We start from the raw sequence: 17,130 nt of genomic DNA, 5'->3' as shown, positions 1-17,130 counted from the left end.
GTGAGCACCAGGACAACATTGATGTGGCCAGGCCTCAGCTTGACCAAGTTACTGGTGTAGGTGATGTCCGTCAGCTCTGTCACCTCGACAAAATCCTTCTTAGGAGGACGGCTGTATGGATGGATGGTGGGTTACAGGAAGAGAAGAACAAGGGACACAAGGCCGGAGGGAGAACAGGGAGGCAGGGGCAAGCAGGAAAGAAACAAAACAAAGTCAAACTGCAAATTTGAGAAAGATGGTAGAAGCCAGAGGGATTTCACAATACTTTACTAACATCTTGAGCGTATTTCCCTTGGCAAGAATACAGGAGAAATGACAAATCATAACTCAAAACGTACAAGTCATCCAAGACTTAAAAATAGAGAGGGACAAGAAGAAGAAAGAAGAAAAGAAGAGGGAAGAGGAAGATTAGAAAAGAGGAAAGTGCTCAGAGCATGATATGGAGTCCTCCGACAGTCTAGGCCTATAGCAGCATAACTAAGGGCTGGTCCAGGGCAAACTGGGCTGGCCCTAACTATAAGCTCTGTCAAAAAGGAAAGTTTTAAGTGTACTCTTAAAGGTAGAGAGTGAATCTACAATTTGCATGTGTATGTGTGTGTGTGTGTATGTGTGTGTGTGTGTGTGTGTGTGTGTGTGTGTGTGTGTGTGTGTGTGTGTGTGTGTGTGTGGGGAGGAGACAACCAAGCAAAAGGGATTGGCTGTGGCAGCAATCCTCTTGCTCTCCTCCCCTCTGTCATATTCAGATCAGACAAAAAGCTGGGAAAAGATGAGCCAAACAGACTGACTCACAAATTCTAGAGACCCAGGATAAACCCAGTAACTGGCATGGAGGAAGACAAGTTGAAAAGGGAGGTTATCCATACCAAGGACCAGGGTACAAGGAGGTTAACCCAGGAGAAAATCAAAGACTTGATCCACCAGTCTCAGCTGGCAAAGGAGCATGCATACTGCCCCTACAGCAAATTCAGGGTTGGAGCTGCTCTCCTGGCCCAAGACGACAAGGTGTTCACTGGTAAGGTGGATATTATATATATCTATATATATATATATATATATATAGAGAGAGAGAGAGAGAGAGAGAGAGAGAGAGAGAGAGAGTCTCTGGGGTAAGTTGAGCCACCCCTGTTGCTAGGAAACGGCAAAAAACATTGATCATTTGACCAAATATTTAAGAGGAAGGCATAATTTCATGGAGTCTGTGAAGTTAAGAACCACATGGGTAAAGTGGTTAGACATTCATTTCCAAAAAAAACATTTTTTACTCTTGAAAGTGAATTCAGTCTATCATTAGTTTCATGAGAATTGTGTTAAGACCAAAACAGATCATTTTAATTTTTTTTTTATACATCAGTTGTGGTATCTATGAGCTACAACATGAGGTCATAAACCTAGCATAAAAGTGCACTATTTTAGCTGTGGGGACTAAAAAAGTCAATGGTAGCACTGGGGTAAGTTGAGCCATTTGGCCAGGGGTAAGTTGAGCCGCCCCAGGAACAGCTTGAGAAGAAGTGTAGAGGCAGAAATGTCAGAGAGTGGGCTCAACTGGGGAGAGCTTGAGCAAAAAGCCACGAACAGAGTGAAATGGAGGATATTTGTCAGTGGCCTATGCACCCAAGAGGAGCAAAGGGCTTAAGTCAAGTAAGTCAAGTTGAGCCGGAGCCCCATACACTAAATAAGTGTATTTTGGCTGTAGCCTAAATGTCTTAAATATTAAATAAATATGAAATATTGAAAGAATGAATGAATGAATGAATAAATAAATAAATACTTATTAAGTGCATGGGGTAAGTGTATTTTGGTTCAATGTTCAAATGTGTTACGTTCATATGTTCATAACTGACCTTATTGTCAGCAAGGACACCAAGAAACTAGTGTTCTAGTGTTTTCTTTCCAAAAACACAGCTGTTAATGTTCTCTTCCCAAGCGCACTTTAAGGCATGTTAAAACAGCTGTTTATTGTACCTGTTGAATTGTGTTTAATAAATAAAAATACACATGAATGTGAAGAAGTGGTTTGATAAATAAAAATACACATGAATGTGAAGAAGTGACTGTTATTTAGGGAGGGAGAAGGTGAGGGAGGGGTGGGATGGAGGTGGGGAGGAAGGTGGGGGGGTAGTTGGATATGGCTCAACTTACCCCATACACGGGGTAAGTTGTGCCACAAGACCACTTTTTTTGGACATGCTATATTATGGAAACAGTTATGTTTACACTCAATCTGTTTGTTTGAAGAGATGCACAACATCCTGAAATATATGCAGATATATTAGTTAGTGACAAAACTATGATTGCCTTGATGTAGTGATCCTAAATATGAAAAATGGCTCATCTTACCCCAGTCCCCTAATGTCAAAAAGTGGGATCAGTTGACTGGCTTGTCTGTATATGCCATTTTGGTCCAATTTTGTTAGGCCTGTCCAATGATTATACTCAACAATGTGTCACTAAATAATCTACTCAGTTTCGGATGTGAAAATCAGTGTGTTTTTTATTTGGGCTCGGGTTTTAGTTTTTGTCACCAAATATTTCAGAATCAGTGATCACATATCAGACTGAGTGCAAGTTTTTCAGGTATTACAAGCCTGTAGACATCTAGAATTAAGCACATCTAATTGAATGTGCTTTAAAATGTTCACATTATGCACTGTTATTGAAAGCTGCCATGAGCGACCACTGCTGTAGGGCGGCAGCACTGTTGCGCCACAGGAATGACACAAGAAGGCAATGCAACGGCAGTGCCCCACCCCACTCCCTCACAGTTCCCCTGCCCCTCAGAGCGACAATCTCCCTCACGGTAACGACCGATAACGGCGCCCCTCCCAGAGCCGGCCATGCTGTGCATGGCACCTTTTCAGCAAGCAGCGGCGCTTGAAGCTGCATAGATAAAAGAATAGCGCTGATGATTTTTTTTTATTTTATTTTTTTTTTTAATTTAGTGCTCGTGCCGCCCCCCACGTGACATAAAAACGTCAACATCACCCGCTTCGCTCATGTCCAAAACCGCTACTGTGCAACGGTGAGCCATAGGATGTAACCTGTGCATAGGTCAAGCTTGTTCCTGGAACTCTGCTTGCTGTGGAAATTCCTAGATTTGATACGTGACAGAATTTTTGTCACCAGCAGTAAACAGTTCGGGATTTCATTTGTCTGTTTATATGAGTATTTTGAAAAGAATCCATAGTAATGACTGCTTGGCGATAGACAAACTACGCAGTTCAAAAGATTTAGTGAAGAGGTGTCAAGTGTCATGCTGAAATGCACATAAATGTCTCTTTACTGTTGTCTAATAAGTTACCACCATTATTACCCTGAAAATATCATTTATTATCATTTCTTTTGATGAAATAAAGTCATCTTCCTTAGTGTCAACAAGTCTCGACCTTAAGTAACTTTTTGTCATTGCTTCACTGTATCAGCAACACTGGCACATAACATCTGTCACACCACCGGGTGGCTCAAAAGATTGTCAGCATTAAGCCAAATACAAAACTGCCCTGTCCATCCAAGGTCCAGTTTTAGCTTCACCTTTGTCCATGGTTAGACATGTTTGGGGGAGGGGGGAATGGTTGGCAAACAGCTGAGAGAGCAAACGCCCTCTAAGGTAAGTGACTGTTCAGTCTGATCTGAGTAAATGAGTAGACAGACTCTGTCATGATGAAAGGCTCTCCATCTGCAACCTAAGGATGTTTCCAATCAAATCCATTTCTCCAGGGTCAACGTTTCACCATTTTTCAATACAGAGAGAATGACAAGTGGGATGCTACCGGTAATAATGGTTGCTGGGTATACTTGACAACACTGTTTCTTTTGCAGGTTGCAATGTGGAAAATGCATGTTACAACCTGGGTGTGTGTGCCGAAAGGAATGCAATGTCAAAGGCAGCATCCGAAGGCTATAGAAGCTTCAAGGCTATTGCAATTGCCAGGTAATATAATGTCCTGTCCTTCATACAAACATGCAGGCAGTGTGTGTGTGCAGTTCCAACGAAACACAAGCGAAATATCAGCAGTCCTCTATTCTCTAACCATGACAAAGTTACTGTTTGAGCTCAGTTTTCTTGCACCTCATCCAAATCAAACAGAGGCTTAGTGAGGATCCCATATGCCTCTCTTGTTCAGAAAACACCAACATTAATGTTTTTTTTTTTATTAATATGGAGACACTAACCTTCATGACCAGGTGTGGAAATACCTGGGGTCCAAGGCTGACCCCTTGTTTCTATATTGCATATCAGGATGTTTATTTCTACATAAAAGTATACACTTTTATCTCTGATACACATTAAATAACGTATGTTCTTTGCAGTGACATGAGTGACCAATTTATCTCCCCATGTGGCGGGTGCAGGCAGTTCATGAGAGAGGTACCATGTTTTGCATATTATTGGATTTTATCACAGTTTATCTAGAGTTAATGACCCAAGATTTTGTTTTTCTGGTTGTTCATTTTCAGTCTGTAGCTTCAAATCAAGCTCTCCTTTTAGGACACAGTAAATGTTTTCACATTGGTGGTTTTGTCTCTGAGAAATTGTGGTTAAAGTTTCATTGCCCATTAACTTGGACAGAAACCAGGTACCAGTATCCTACAAAGACGTCCACCATCCAAACTTTTGTACATCCAGAGAGTGGTCTTGATGATCAGTCAGTAAGACAGGCTTCCAAAATTCCTGAACCTGTTGTATTTTTAATGTTTTGATGGATTTTTTTTTTTTTTTTCACAGTTTGGGTCAAGCTGGGAGGTGTATTTAACAAAACCTGATGGCTCCTATTTAAAGATGGATGTGAACGAGCTGCTGCCAGTCTCCTTTGGACCAGATGACCTGTCCATGGAAAAAGTGTTCAACATTCCCAATAAATAATTAGAGGCTGCCAAATACAAAAAAACAAGTTTTATTTCTTCTCGCTCCTTTTCGGATATGTTTAGATTCTTTCTGTTTTTGCTTTTGTTTTTTTATTTCTTTTTTGCTATTATAATCTGTTATTCATTTTGTATGTCTTTCTCTATGATTTAAATTGCAGAATTGTTTGTTTTTATTGACATATTCAAAATAAGTATGACTAAACTAAAAACTAAACTAAAAAACTAAAACTATATTGAACCAAAATGACAACTAGACTGCTGACTGTTTAATGTGCATGGTCTGTGTGTATTCATATCCAGTCTGTCCCATATTTATGCTTAATATTAATATTCGTTTATGTTATGCTGATTGTAAATAATGTTACATTTTTAAGTTCACCGATTTGTGTACATATTCATTAAATGTATCAAACTAATTGCTCGAGAAAGCAACACAGTGTGGTTGTAGACTAAAAAATATTTATTAGTTTTAAGAAGCATGGAGGCGAAATGAAATAAATACCAAAGCAACTGCTTATCTACATACTTTCATAAATAAACTGTGTTTTAGGAACAGTTTCTTCTCACAACAGTTGCACTCTCTCTTCAACAATGGGATACAGATAAAAATGACATTCAAATGACACACAAACCGACTGATTGTTAAAGTTATAGTGTATAAGTTTTAGTGTACTGCAAATGTAACTTAGTGAGCAGCAAATCATTAAATTTGAAAAATAAAGGGGGGCATTTTTGCAAGCACATAATTTGGGAAGAAATAGTAAAGCTGCCAGTGTAATTTAACTATACACCTATTAGTGAATTTAGGTCTACTTATTCCATGCAATAACATTTACAGTGTTTTAAGGGCAGAGACTTAAAAGGGCAACAGGACCATGGTACAATTTATCCATCATTTATCCCTGATTTAGACAGTAGACACTGAATTAAAAAGTGAATTCAGCCACAAACAAAAAAACAAACTGAACATATATATAAAGGCAAATTTCCAAGTTCTGGATGTCACTTCTCAAACCTGTATTTGACCTTATTGAATTTCAAACAAGGCAATACACATGCTTAAATCCCAAACAAAACAGCCAAAAATTGCCACATTGCGTATGACAACTAGGCCACAGCAGCACTAGAAAACATGACAGAAGAACCCTATTCAATCACAACTCATCAACAGCATTTTGTGAAAAGGAATTTCATATAACTTTAAAATAATTATAGTGTAAATGTATATTACACTGAATGTAATTATATAAGTTAGGCTATATATTGCTGCTTATTATGTTTTAATATATGCCTTCATGCTTGCGATGCAAAAAGAAATATAATAACAATATATAATAACAAGATCGATCAATAACCAAGTATGATTGAATAGGGTCCTTGGAATTTACAAAAACAAAAATTTTACCTATATAGTCAGTGCAATGTGTTCAGTTTCCACACCTTTTATGCTAGTAATCCTCTTCCTGTGAAAGCCGATGGCAAGATCTGATATTTTCAGAATTTTCCATGAAAAGGTTATGACACTATAGGACAAAGTCATGGCTGGCTCCAAAAGCTGTTTAACAGTCTTAGCTTCATTAGCTTCATGTTAGTCTTAGACAAGCCTGAGCCTTACAGTATATGAAAGAAACATAACTTAGAAAGCTCCATCGTTTAGAAATCCTTCTGCCAATATTTCAAATAAAGATGATATTTAAGCTAGTGCGTGCCAGGAAAAGGGAAAAGTACCAAGTATCAGGTGGGGATCTACCTTTAGATCTAAGGTGCATCTTAAAAGTCTGTGGTAGCGTTCTTTCCTAAGCCATCAATCTTCAATCTGCTCTAAGTTAACTTAAAGAGAAACAGACATCCTGCAACTCAAGATGTCTACAGTTTAATGTCATACGTTCAAGTGTGTGGCAGAGAACGTAGGAAACCATTTAAAAACTGTCAAGCTGCACTGCAGATTTCTTACCAAAGAGCTACTCAGGAAGCAGGACCACAACTGCTACCTCTCCCTTTCCCTTTCACACGCTTGTGGCACTCCCCTCAGCTCTCCGTGGAGGTGTTCATGGTTGCATCAAGCGAAGGCCAGGCAGGGACACGCAACCTAGGCAGCGTGCCCTCCATCAGCCTCTCCATCCACAGTCCCAGCCTGTCAAGCTTGTGGTGGACCTCTAGGCTGGTGGCCCTGGTTGAGCTTCTCTTCGAGCCGGCCCCATCTTCCCTGGAATGGGACCGGGATCGAGACTGGGACCGGGACCTAGAGCGTGACTTTCTCCTGCTGGCAGAGGACAACGAAGCGTCAGAGGAAAATGAGGCATCACTGGGATCGTCCCCAGTGAAGACTGGCCTGAAGAGGCAAAAGTACTTCTTGTAGCCATTTAGGGCCAGGACATGGCCGGTATAGTCCGAGGACTCCTCATCATCATCTGAAAGGCCCAGGTTCTGTGCAGCGTCCGGGGTTGAGGCCAGGAGTGAGGGCATCCAGTGAGAGTGCTTATCAGCATTGAGGAAGGAGAAGTGGAGGGTCTGAGTCCTGAAAATAGGTAGCAGAGAAAAGTTGAGAACACCAACAAGCAGAACATGCACTGAACAGTGAAAACTATGTGATAAACATTGTCTTGCAGAGTCTGAAACATGAACGGACTGGAAGTCACCACAGAATCAAGTGTTCTGTAAAAAAAAAAAAAATAATAATAATAATAATAATAACTATAAAAACTGCAAAATCGTGAAAATGGATAATTCCAACTGATAAAGTACAGGCAGATTTTTCTTGTTAAGACGCCAAACTTCCTAAGAGCTTACCCGGAGAAAGAGAAAACCTCCTTTGCAAACTTTCTGAGCAAGGCATTCTTAGAGGAATCGGTGAGCACCAGGACAACATTGATGTGGCCAGGCCTCAGCTTGACCAAGTTACTGGTGTAGGTGATGTCCGTCAGCTCTGTCACCTCGACAAAATCCTTCTTAGGAGGACGGCTGTATGGATGGATGGTGGGTTACAGGAAGAAAAGAACAAGGGACACAAGGCAAGAGGGAGAAGAGGGAGGCAGGGGCAAGCAGGAAAGAAACAAAAAGTCAAAATGCAAATTTGAGAAAGAAAAGATGGTAGAAGCCAGAGGGATTTCACAATACTTTACTACCATCTTGAGCCTATTTCCCTTGGCAAGAATACAGGAGAAATGTTTTGAGCACATTAATTGTGGCTGTGTGGATACATATCACAGATTTGCAGCTGGAAAGTTTTCTCAAATTTTCCTCAACATCATAACTCAAAACACACAAGTCATCCAAGACTTAAAAACAATATAAACTCAATGACCCAGTAATAATACATAAACTTATGTTAAGCTATCACAAAATGTTCCAGTGTGCCAATACAAACAGTGAGAGAAGTATCTGTAAAATAATGTTTTGGATTTTAGAGGTGTGTCCAATTTGGTAACATATAAATAACAGAGACATCAGTCACTTTAAATTGAATGTTATCAAGATTACCTTGAGGTACTGGCTCTACTGGACGCTTCATCCTCAGTTTTTGGTGCTTCCTTTGGTTTTTGTTTCTGGGGCTTGTCTGCCTCGGACTCACTGAAATTGGCCACAGAAAGGAAATCATGATGTAATACTAGTAGATATGAAAGTAATAAACCTGTGCTCTGAATCCTTTTAGGCAATATCAGGCCACCCTTTTCTCCCAACTGGGCTCAGGACCAGAAATTATCACGGTGGGTTAAATAAAAATAAGATAAACACGTCTCATCAACACAAATTTCTACGGTAGATCCAGTGAGGATGATTAAGTATTTATTGATTAAATACATTTTTTGTCTGATATTTTATGTAAATGATTAAGTAAATGCAGCATTTCAGACTTGAAAAAGAGCGGTGTCTATCTCACCTGAAGGCCTGAATGATGACAGTGCCGAAGAGGATGAAGAGAGCTGAGAAGATCAGCGACAGGATGGGCATCATCTCTCGCCTGGAGGACAGACAGCTTAACATCTTAATTTTATGGTACATTTTTCCAATCTCAAAACATGGTAGGTAGAATACAAGAGGAATATCTATCAGAATGAAGGACTTGGAAAAGCGAAGTACTGCATCATTTTTACACTCATTAATATTAACAAAGACTATTTCAGAAAAATCACAGGAGATGGGTGCAAGAGATCGGTGCAAGCTGCCTAGATAAGCATGGGCTTACCAGTTTGAGTAAAGAAAATCGTCATATAATTGAAGGATGTAATCATAAGCAGCGTTCATCCACTGAATGAGAAACATCTGGGAAGTGGAGAATGACATAGAAAACAAATGAGATTCATCAGAAAGGTTCCAGTTGCTGGCTGGCTGAGTGCATGTCTGCCAGTGACTTACAGGGGCCATCTCATTGTTGAGCTCTGGCAGGGTGGTGTCTGAGCTCAGGTACGCAGGGTCTTTCTGCAGGAGCTCCAGCTGTTCGTGGAGATGGTGCTTATCCTCTTCGCTGCCGTTCCAGCCGCCAGTCACAGAGCGGTAAAGGACCTTGCCGGCTTGGCTCCGTCTCTCCAGAATCACCACCTGTCAATCAGTGGTGTTAAATAGCATTTTAACTGCAACTTGAGGCGATACAGAGCCTCAGAATGCACGTTTTTGGTAAAATGACACATATCAGATTCTGCACATTTAATGTTTATCCGGTATATTTATCAGTCTCCATTTCTGAATGCTCTGGAAAATAAAAAAATGACCCTAAATTCACATTGTCCTCAGTTTGTCTGTCATCCAGCGCAGAAAGATATTTTTCTGTCTGAATGCTTTATTTACACCCTAGATGTGATTTTAGGGCCCTGTTTGTGATTTTGTGTATAGCTGTATCTATATGGATATATATAAGAAATCCACTGCCAAATACAGACTCAAACACAAATAAAGAGGTTTACTAAGAGGGCAGTGTAAAAATGACAGTGAAGCAGTAAAGTAGATCAAACAAAAATTACAAAAAAAGTCCTTGTTTTTTGGTGCCATCGGTATCAATGCCTGTTTAGGCCTTGTCTTGAAGTAATAGATTGTATTCATTAAGCTGCTTATCTTAGCTGTAGTTGTTTTAGATGATGGAGTGTTATTTTTTCAATAGCCCCCCCCACCCCCCCACCCCCCATGGATTTTTGTCTACAGCCGATGTTAATTTTTGACCCGGAGACATGGGGTGTTTACACTGTATATACACTGAGAGAACAGTTGTTTGCTTAATTATGTATGTGTGTGTACTGCATGTGCCTCTGCCACTGACCTGAGGTGAGAGTGTGGCCTGGTTGTGGAACAGTGCCTGACAGAGGGGCAGCTGCTGGCGCTGGTAGACGTAGGCGAACCGCAGCACGTCTTTGGAGTTGGCAGAGGCGAAGTCCAGGAAGGCCTTGTTGCCTGGAACAAAGGCTTGATCCTCGCCTGTGATCAGCAGCACACAGTACCTGGGAAACCAGTTAATTCATATATTTCAGCTGAAAACACTGCAGGAACATAGAGCTTTTTCCTGAACCTCAAACATGGATTAGAAGCACATAAAAAAAGAAAATAGGTGTCCTTCATTAGAAAATAACGGAAGGTGACCATTAAAAAAAAAACAACAGAAATCCAAAAGAAATACTTTTTAAGAAAAAAAATGTCAGTGTCTCTGCCTGAGACTGGGGCAAGGATAAAACTGATAGACAGGAAAGATCATTTATAGGGTGACAGGAGCAAAGATTGGCGGTCCATTAATGTTAATCATTCAGTACATGTTAAAGTGGGTATACAGACTTTTTTTCTCAAAAGATGGATAGTATATCTGAACATTTCAAGCCTTCTCTCATTAGCTATTGGTAAATTTTTCACTCTGTGAGAATATGGACAAAAAAAAATAAATAAATAAAAAAAAAAAATCACAATATCTTTGACTGACTACCTCAACATCAATATTGTGACAAAACTATAGGGGCTTTCATAAGATATTTATACACATTTATACTAGTCATTATTGATAAACAATCATTAGTAATACCTATATGAACACCAAGTAGGTAGAGGATAATGGTAGAACAGCTAACAGCCTAATAAACTCAAAAATTGCATCTCTTTACTGCAATTTTTAAAACCTGGACAATGCCATATTATGATATTACGCTATCCAAAATCCAAGATGATATCTAGTTTCATATCATAATATTGATAAATTGCCCAGCCCAGTGTGGGAATGCTAATTATCACTGGGAGTTTCCTATATGGCAGAATCATGAGAATGCTACAATGTATCTGCCTTTATTATTTCTGTTTCTACCACATGGCATCATTCAAAGGTTGTTGGCAGGACATTATTATTCCTTCTTAACTTCAACACAATAGTATGTGTAGAACCTTTTATGTGTGAATATTTTAATTTGATGCTGTAGTCTTAGTGAACCAAATGCCCTTGCACTTAGCTTTGATGGTTACCTCCTACTATTATGTTTATCTTACCACTCCTTAGTGCTGTCATAAATGTCATTTAACAAGTCAAAGTAAGGGCCCATTAGACCGGGACCTTATTCTCCTTTTTCTTCTACACCAATTTCACGAGAGTAGACAAGTGGAAGTGAGGCAGGAGAGGCCTCATTTAATCTAGGCCTACTACACAAGCAGTTAATTTGAGTCAAGGACTATGAGAGGACAAGAGAGAGGGAGAAAAGGAGGGAGTACAAGAGGAAGGCTAATTATCTGAAGTGCGAGTTCAGGACCAAGAGCTGTGACTCTGCCAATAAAATCTCTTACTTTCTTCGACGGTGGAACTGCTTGATGGGACACAGTTCATCAAAAAGCTGCTGATTGACCAGCCGCGGCACCTGCAGGAACTTGTTGTTGGATACAAACTCATCCATGATTTGTCGCTTCATCCCTCTGGCCTGGGAGAAAGAGGACAAAGGGGTGTAAAGAGAAGAAAGGAAAGGAAATTTTGAGAGGGGAGAGGTATTCTAGGACCACTGAGGTATCTAAGGTTAAAATAAGCCAGACTTGACTAAAAGAAAAATTATACTTGAACAATGGATACAAAATAAGTCCAATTTTAATCATGTCATAATATCATTAGACTAATTAAAGGACATATGAAGATTCACACAGTTGGTGGGGGCTGATTATTATTTAACCAGGAAAGCAGTTGTCTGGACTGCTGGCTGAGTTGCGTGTACCTGGATGATGTCAGCAGGCTTTTCTGTGTTCTCCTTGAACAGCAGCATGGTGGGGGCGTATGTGTTAATGTTGAACTGCCGCAGTAGCTGAGTGCTTGATGTTTCACCCTGGTCCACGTAGCCAAAACGCACATAATCTTTGAAGGCAAAGGCAGTCAACTGGAGAGTGGAGCAGAAAATAAGGCAAAACAGGGACAAAAACAAAACAAACAAACAAAGAAAAAAAAAAGAGTGGGGGAGAATGGGTGTGAAAGAGAGAGAGTTTAGTGCAAAGTGAAAATTACTTTTTTTTTTATTAGGGATTCAAACAGGAAAGGGGTAAAAAAAAAAAAAAAAAAAACAAGGTGAGAATATTGCTGACTTCTCTTAGAGATTATTTCAACAGAGGAGTACAGAGGTCTGATAGAGAGCTTTGTCACATGGTGCAAAGATAATCACTTGAAGCTCAATATCAGCAAAACCAATGAGCTTGTGGTGGACTACCAGAGGACCTGGAAGCCCCCTGTCCTGGCTGTCATCCAGGGACAGGAAGTGAAGTGAAAATGCTGAATTATGGTGTTGAATAATGGCCAGAAAAGTGTTTTTGCAGAACATTATAATTTCACAGAGAAGCTGACCTTTGACCTTTCGGATATAACAAGGTTATCACTTCACCATTTTATCCTGTTAGTCACTTGTGTAAAACTTTGACCTTGACCACCAAAATCTAATCAGTTCATCCTTGATTACAAGTGGACTTCGCCAAATTTGAAGAAATTCCTTCAAGGCATTCCTGAGATATCATGTTTCAAAAGAATGGGACGTATGGACAGATGTATGGACGGATGTTCATGTGAACGCTCACCTTGTAGAGCAGGGGAACCACAGGTACTTGGTCAAACAGGAGGACACTAGGCTTATTCTCCACATGCCAGTTACTCAGAAAAGGCAGGTAGTTGTTATCTGTAATCTAGAGGAACAATGGAAATCACCTTAGTTCACTATGTATTTTAAATAAAATCGCATTATACTTTTGTTTAGGTAAGACTGGTACATTGGAAGATAGGTGTCACATAAGTCCCTAAGCACGAGTGGTGTGACTGTAATTGTGATTAGATGACTTTTAGTTTGCCCATAATCCTAACAGTAACTATATCCAAAAGCAAAACGCTTCTCAGATTAGTTAACTTTGTGTTAGAGCTGTCTTACAGTGAGTAATTACATTATACATTAAAATTACTGGCTTACTTTTACATGTCAGGCATCAAAGAAAGCACACATATTATTTAGGACAGCTCCAGTTACCTTTTCCACCAGCCTCTGGGGCAGCAGATCTTCAACAAACTGTCGCAGGTGCTCCCGTACAACAGCCTGGTGGAAGAAGGTCACCCTGCCATTGACTAGCCCAATGATGGAGGGAGCGCGGTGGGCCCCCAGCTGGCTGGCCAGTCGTCGTTCATAGCCCAGGTCCACGATGCCGATGCCAACACCTGGCAGAAGAGTCAAAACGGACTGTTACAGTAGGGCCAAACACAAGCTCCCGTGTCTAGACTAAGCAGCTTCAGTCAAACTTCAGAAACTGGAGACATAGAAAGCCTCTGAAAAGAAATATGTTGTGGTTCTTTAAGCTTGGCCTGAAGACATGCTAACTGGTGGGATAATTAAGTACATTCACATCAGGATTTGAGCTCAACAAAATGATAACCCCTGATGCTAATTTTGCATGTTTGAATTCCTCTCGAAAACTTGGCTTTGTCAAAGTTGTCATTTTCTGTTCAATACAGAACTAATGGTCAGAATCAAAAAGATCAAAATATTTTGATTCACTTATGTAATAAAAAAAAATGTTTCTACGTGTGTGCATATCATAAAGTCTACATGGTCTAATAAATGATGAAACGAAAAGTGTCTACATGTACACAACATGCATACAGATTCTGTATTGTGTGGTGAGTGAACCTGAAAGTGACTTGTGTCCCAGCGACATGAGATGTGACGACAATCTAATATGGTGTCTTGAAACAACTTGAAAGGGTATTATGATAAGAGTAGACTCCATCCAAAATAACCAATATATGCATTAAAAGAGACTGCAAGATATTGAAATCGAGTGTTATTTTGAACATCTTTTTTGCTAGAAACTTATTTATTAGGTCAAACATAGTGGTAGAAGTTACTAAGCAAATTTTGGGGCGAATCTGGTTAAAACCTGGTAGCATGCATTCATATTTAGTAAGCATAAATTCTAAGGATGCAGCAATATCACTTTTTCAGTGCTGTTACTGATACTAAGTATAAAACAAACTATGAACAGATGCTGGGTATCAATCTGATTAATTACTTTCACAACACAAAGAAGAAAGTTTGCTGATGCTCCTTTATTATTTGGTTAGAATATTTTTTATAAAAATCATCATATTCATCAGCCACATCAACATGCAACAACAGCAACCTTACCCAGTGGCTCCAGCTCCTGCACCGTCTCCCTCCACACAGGTTCAATGTGGATGCATGCAAAGCACCACTCAGAGGTCACCTTAATTAGATAGGGCCTCCTGTGGCTGTCTGGCAGCACAACACTGTTGTACTGTGCGTGGTGCAGCAGGTACTTGCTGTCTGCAAAGTCCCTGGACCTGAAGGAAGAGGTTAAATAAGAGAGTGAGCCTTTTGCAGAGCCAGGATCTATCAGGACCTGCTATAAAAACTGTCTATAACTCCAGTTTGCCAGTTTGTTCACTTATTCTCAAACTTTGTGGTGCATATATTGAGAAGAGGTATTCTCAATAAATGCCAACATACATTTTCTCTTTTTTTATTGGCTGCAAGTTATGAGTTCCAGAAATCATAGAAACTGCATTTGTATGATGCTGTCAAAGTGCACTGCCTGAGAGAGCTGACAGATTTTTCTGTTCCTATTGTGAACATGGGACATTTTTTTTTAAACACAGGAAAGGCAGGGGAGAGAGAGTGGATGACATGCAGCAAATGGCCTGAGGTCAGATTCGAACCCAGGATGCTGCTATCAGAACTCAACATTAACATCTGGTACATACTCTTATCTTGTGAGCTACCAGGGCGCCCCAACAATTGACATTTTTTTTTTACATTTGTGGATGTGTCTGATATGCTTGTTTTTGTAACACAAGACTGTAGCCTTCATGACGATGACAATCACAACAAAACAGAAACAAAGTAAATTTTATTTACATGGACCACTCTAGCTTCATCTGTTTATGACATATTTAGAAAACAGAAAAATACTTCATGAAAAAAAGCTGGTTGTCTTTCGACTGTTAAACCAACTGGTTAAATGTGTCCGTTTCTACCAGTTTCGTTTTCACACATTGTGACTATAATTACCTGATGAAACTAAATAAAAACAGAAGGCAATGTTCTCTCAGTGATTTCTCTGTTTCCTGACTTTGACTCATCACACCAAGTGGACACTACATGCCCATCAAGGTGAGTATGGACCTCAATTTACCTGGGGAAGTGGAAGAAAGACTCATCAAAGTAGAAGCTGTTGTGGAAGCTGCGGAAGCCCTGGTGCTGTGACTGGCCAAATGGCTGGTTTTCATCCATCTGGCCATAGCGGTCAAAGTTGGCCCTTCGCTCCTCGTTGGACAGAATCTGTATGAGTGTGTGTGTGTGTGTGTGTGTGTGTGTGTGTGTGCGAGTGGGAGAGAGTGGAAGAGAGACAGAGAATGTACATCAGCGGCATCCAATGGTAGTAAAAAACAAAGAAATCAGAGAAAGCACAGGGCGAAAACGGAAAACTCTACATGATGACAACTTGTGATGCAGAATGCTTGTGCCTGAATTGCTTGAATTCAGGTCACCAACCTCATAAGACTTTGAAATCTTGATAAACATGTCCTCAGCTCCAGGATCCTTGTTCTTATCTGGATGCCTAAAACAATGACACACAGGGCACCATACTTTATTATACTGCAATTTTAAAAGGAAATTGCAATAAATAAAAGGGAAATAGGTCTTGAAATGGGTAGATCAGACAAGCATGGCGGTAAACCTAGCCTCAGTGGATTGCCGTCAAGTGCACATTATGTAACATTAATGGGTTTTCTAATGTGATGGCCTGGGGCGTGTGGGGACTTCACGTCAGTCACTCACCATTCCCTGGCAAGATGCTTGTACGCCTTTTTTATTTCTGCTTGACTGGCACTCCTGCTGACACCGAGGACCTTGTAGGGATCATATTCCGATGACGCTTTCACCAACTGCTCAGCCAACAAGACGAACAGAATAAAGGTGACCAAAACTGGGGATATCCGAAGATGTCGGCGTAATCGCCCAAACATCATTGCTTGCCACTCTCTTCTTCCCTCAGTGTCAACGAGCAGAGCTAACGCCTGCTAACCTGACTAGCTGCCAGGTAAAGAAACTGTTACTGTGACAAAGCTACACTAACACGGACAGTCGGACAGCGTCAAGACATGAGCTTACATGATCGGGTCGACCTGCTTCTTGAAAACTAAGTGTGTAAACGAGACGACATACTATCATTCAAAATATCTCATGCTAGCCATTTCTTTTCCTTTTACAGTCGTTAGCTCGTCCTCGCGAGCTAGCTACAAAATTAGAACTTCCTGTTACAGATTTCAAAGTAAAATACTTGTCGTCGAACCTGTTTTGCAGCGCTGTTTACGATAATACTAGTGAACAATGTGAAAATAAAGAAGAGTGTGTAATAATTCACAATGTAATTTTCTCAGCTTATATTTATAACGTTGTGTCTTGTGTAAGATGTCACAGGGATGGTACAAATACTGTATTTACAAAACATGGCAGTGTCACCCTTCCTTTACTGCTGCCCTCTTATTGAAACCTCTCCTTTTTTCCTCTTTTTCCTCTTTTTCTTCATTTTATGGCGAGATAACGGTGTATGGCATCTCTAGTAGGCTTTCCTGTCAAGCCAGCCGGCATAAGCAACATCACAGCATATGTAATAGGCTGTCAAAAAAAAAAGTCTAAAATTTATATCTATAGAATAGAATATATATATAGAAATAAAACTTGCAATGTTAATGTAGACCTTATGAATCGGTGAGCAAGAGCAGCGATACATATGCTTTCATTTTGAAGGTGAAATTCTCCAAATCCGGTGTTA

General features: G+C 40.1%; 2 protein-coding genes across 3 annotated transcripts; one reads left to right on the top strand and one right to left on the bottom strand.

The window, feature by feature from the left end:
• Positions 1–825: 825 nt before the first annotated feature.
• On the top strand, positions 826–4,885 carry LOC115359135 (cytidine deaminase-like). The gene is made up of 4 exons (XM_030051479.1): positions 826–1,012; positions 3,817–3,928; positions 4,309–4,366; positions 4,724–4,885. Exons 1-4 carry the CDS (start codon positions 826–828, stop codon positions 4,859–4,861), a joined length of 495 nt encoding a protein of 164 aa, XP_029907339.1. The 3' UTR covers positions 4,862–4,885.
• Positions 4,886–5,304: 419 nt separating this feature from the next.
• Positions 5,305–16,603, bottom strand: dnajc16l (DnaJ (Hsp40) homolog, subfamily C, member 16 like). Of its 2 annotated transcripts, none has more exons than XM_030051448.1 (15): positions 16,134–16,603; positions 15,846–15,912; positions 15,487–15,632; positions 14,460–14,635; positions 13,305–13,492; positions 12,868–12,969; positions 12,024–12,182; positions 11,608–11,738; positions 10,115–10,292; positions 9,220–9,402; positions 9,050–9,126; positions 8,744–8,824; positions 8,344–8,433; positions 7,654–7,824; positions 5,305–7,381 (listed from the first exon to the last, which is right to left on the bottom strand). In XM_030051448.1, the coding sequence occupies exons 1-15, from the start codon at positions 16,322–16,324 to the stop codon at positions 6,892–6,894; spliced, it is 2,430 nt and encodes an 809-aa protein (XP_029907308.1). In that variant the 5' UTR covers positions 16,325–16,603; the 3' UTR covers positions 5,305–6,891. The 2 variants fall into 2 exon arrangements, with proteins under 2 accessions (XP_029907308.1, XP_029907307.1); XM_030051447.1 differs by having other exon boundaries at positions 12,868–12,972; positions 13,308–13,492.
• Positions 16,604–17,130: the final 527 nt, after the last annotated feature.

Source organism: Myripristis murdjan, chromosome 5, assembly GCF_902150065.1.
Source record: "Myripristis murdjan chromosome 5, fMyrMur1.1, whole genome shotgun sequence".
Lineage (NCBI taxonomy): Eukaryota > Metazoa > Chordata > Actinopteri > Holocentriformes > Holocentridae > Myripristis > Myripristis murdjan.
The sequence above is the reverse complement of the archived record's forward strand: the minus strand, read 5'-3'. Positions and strand labels throughout refer to the sequence as shown.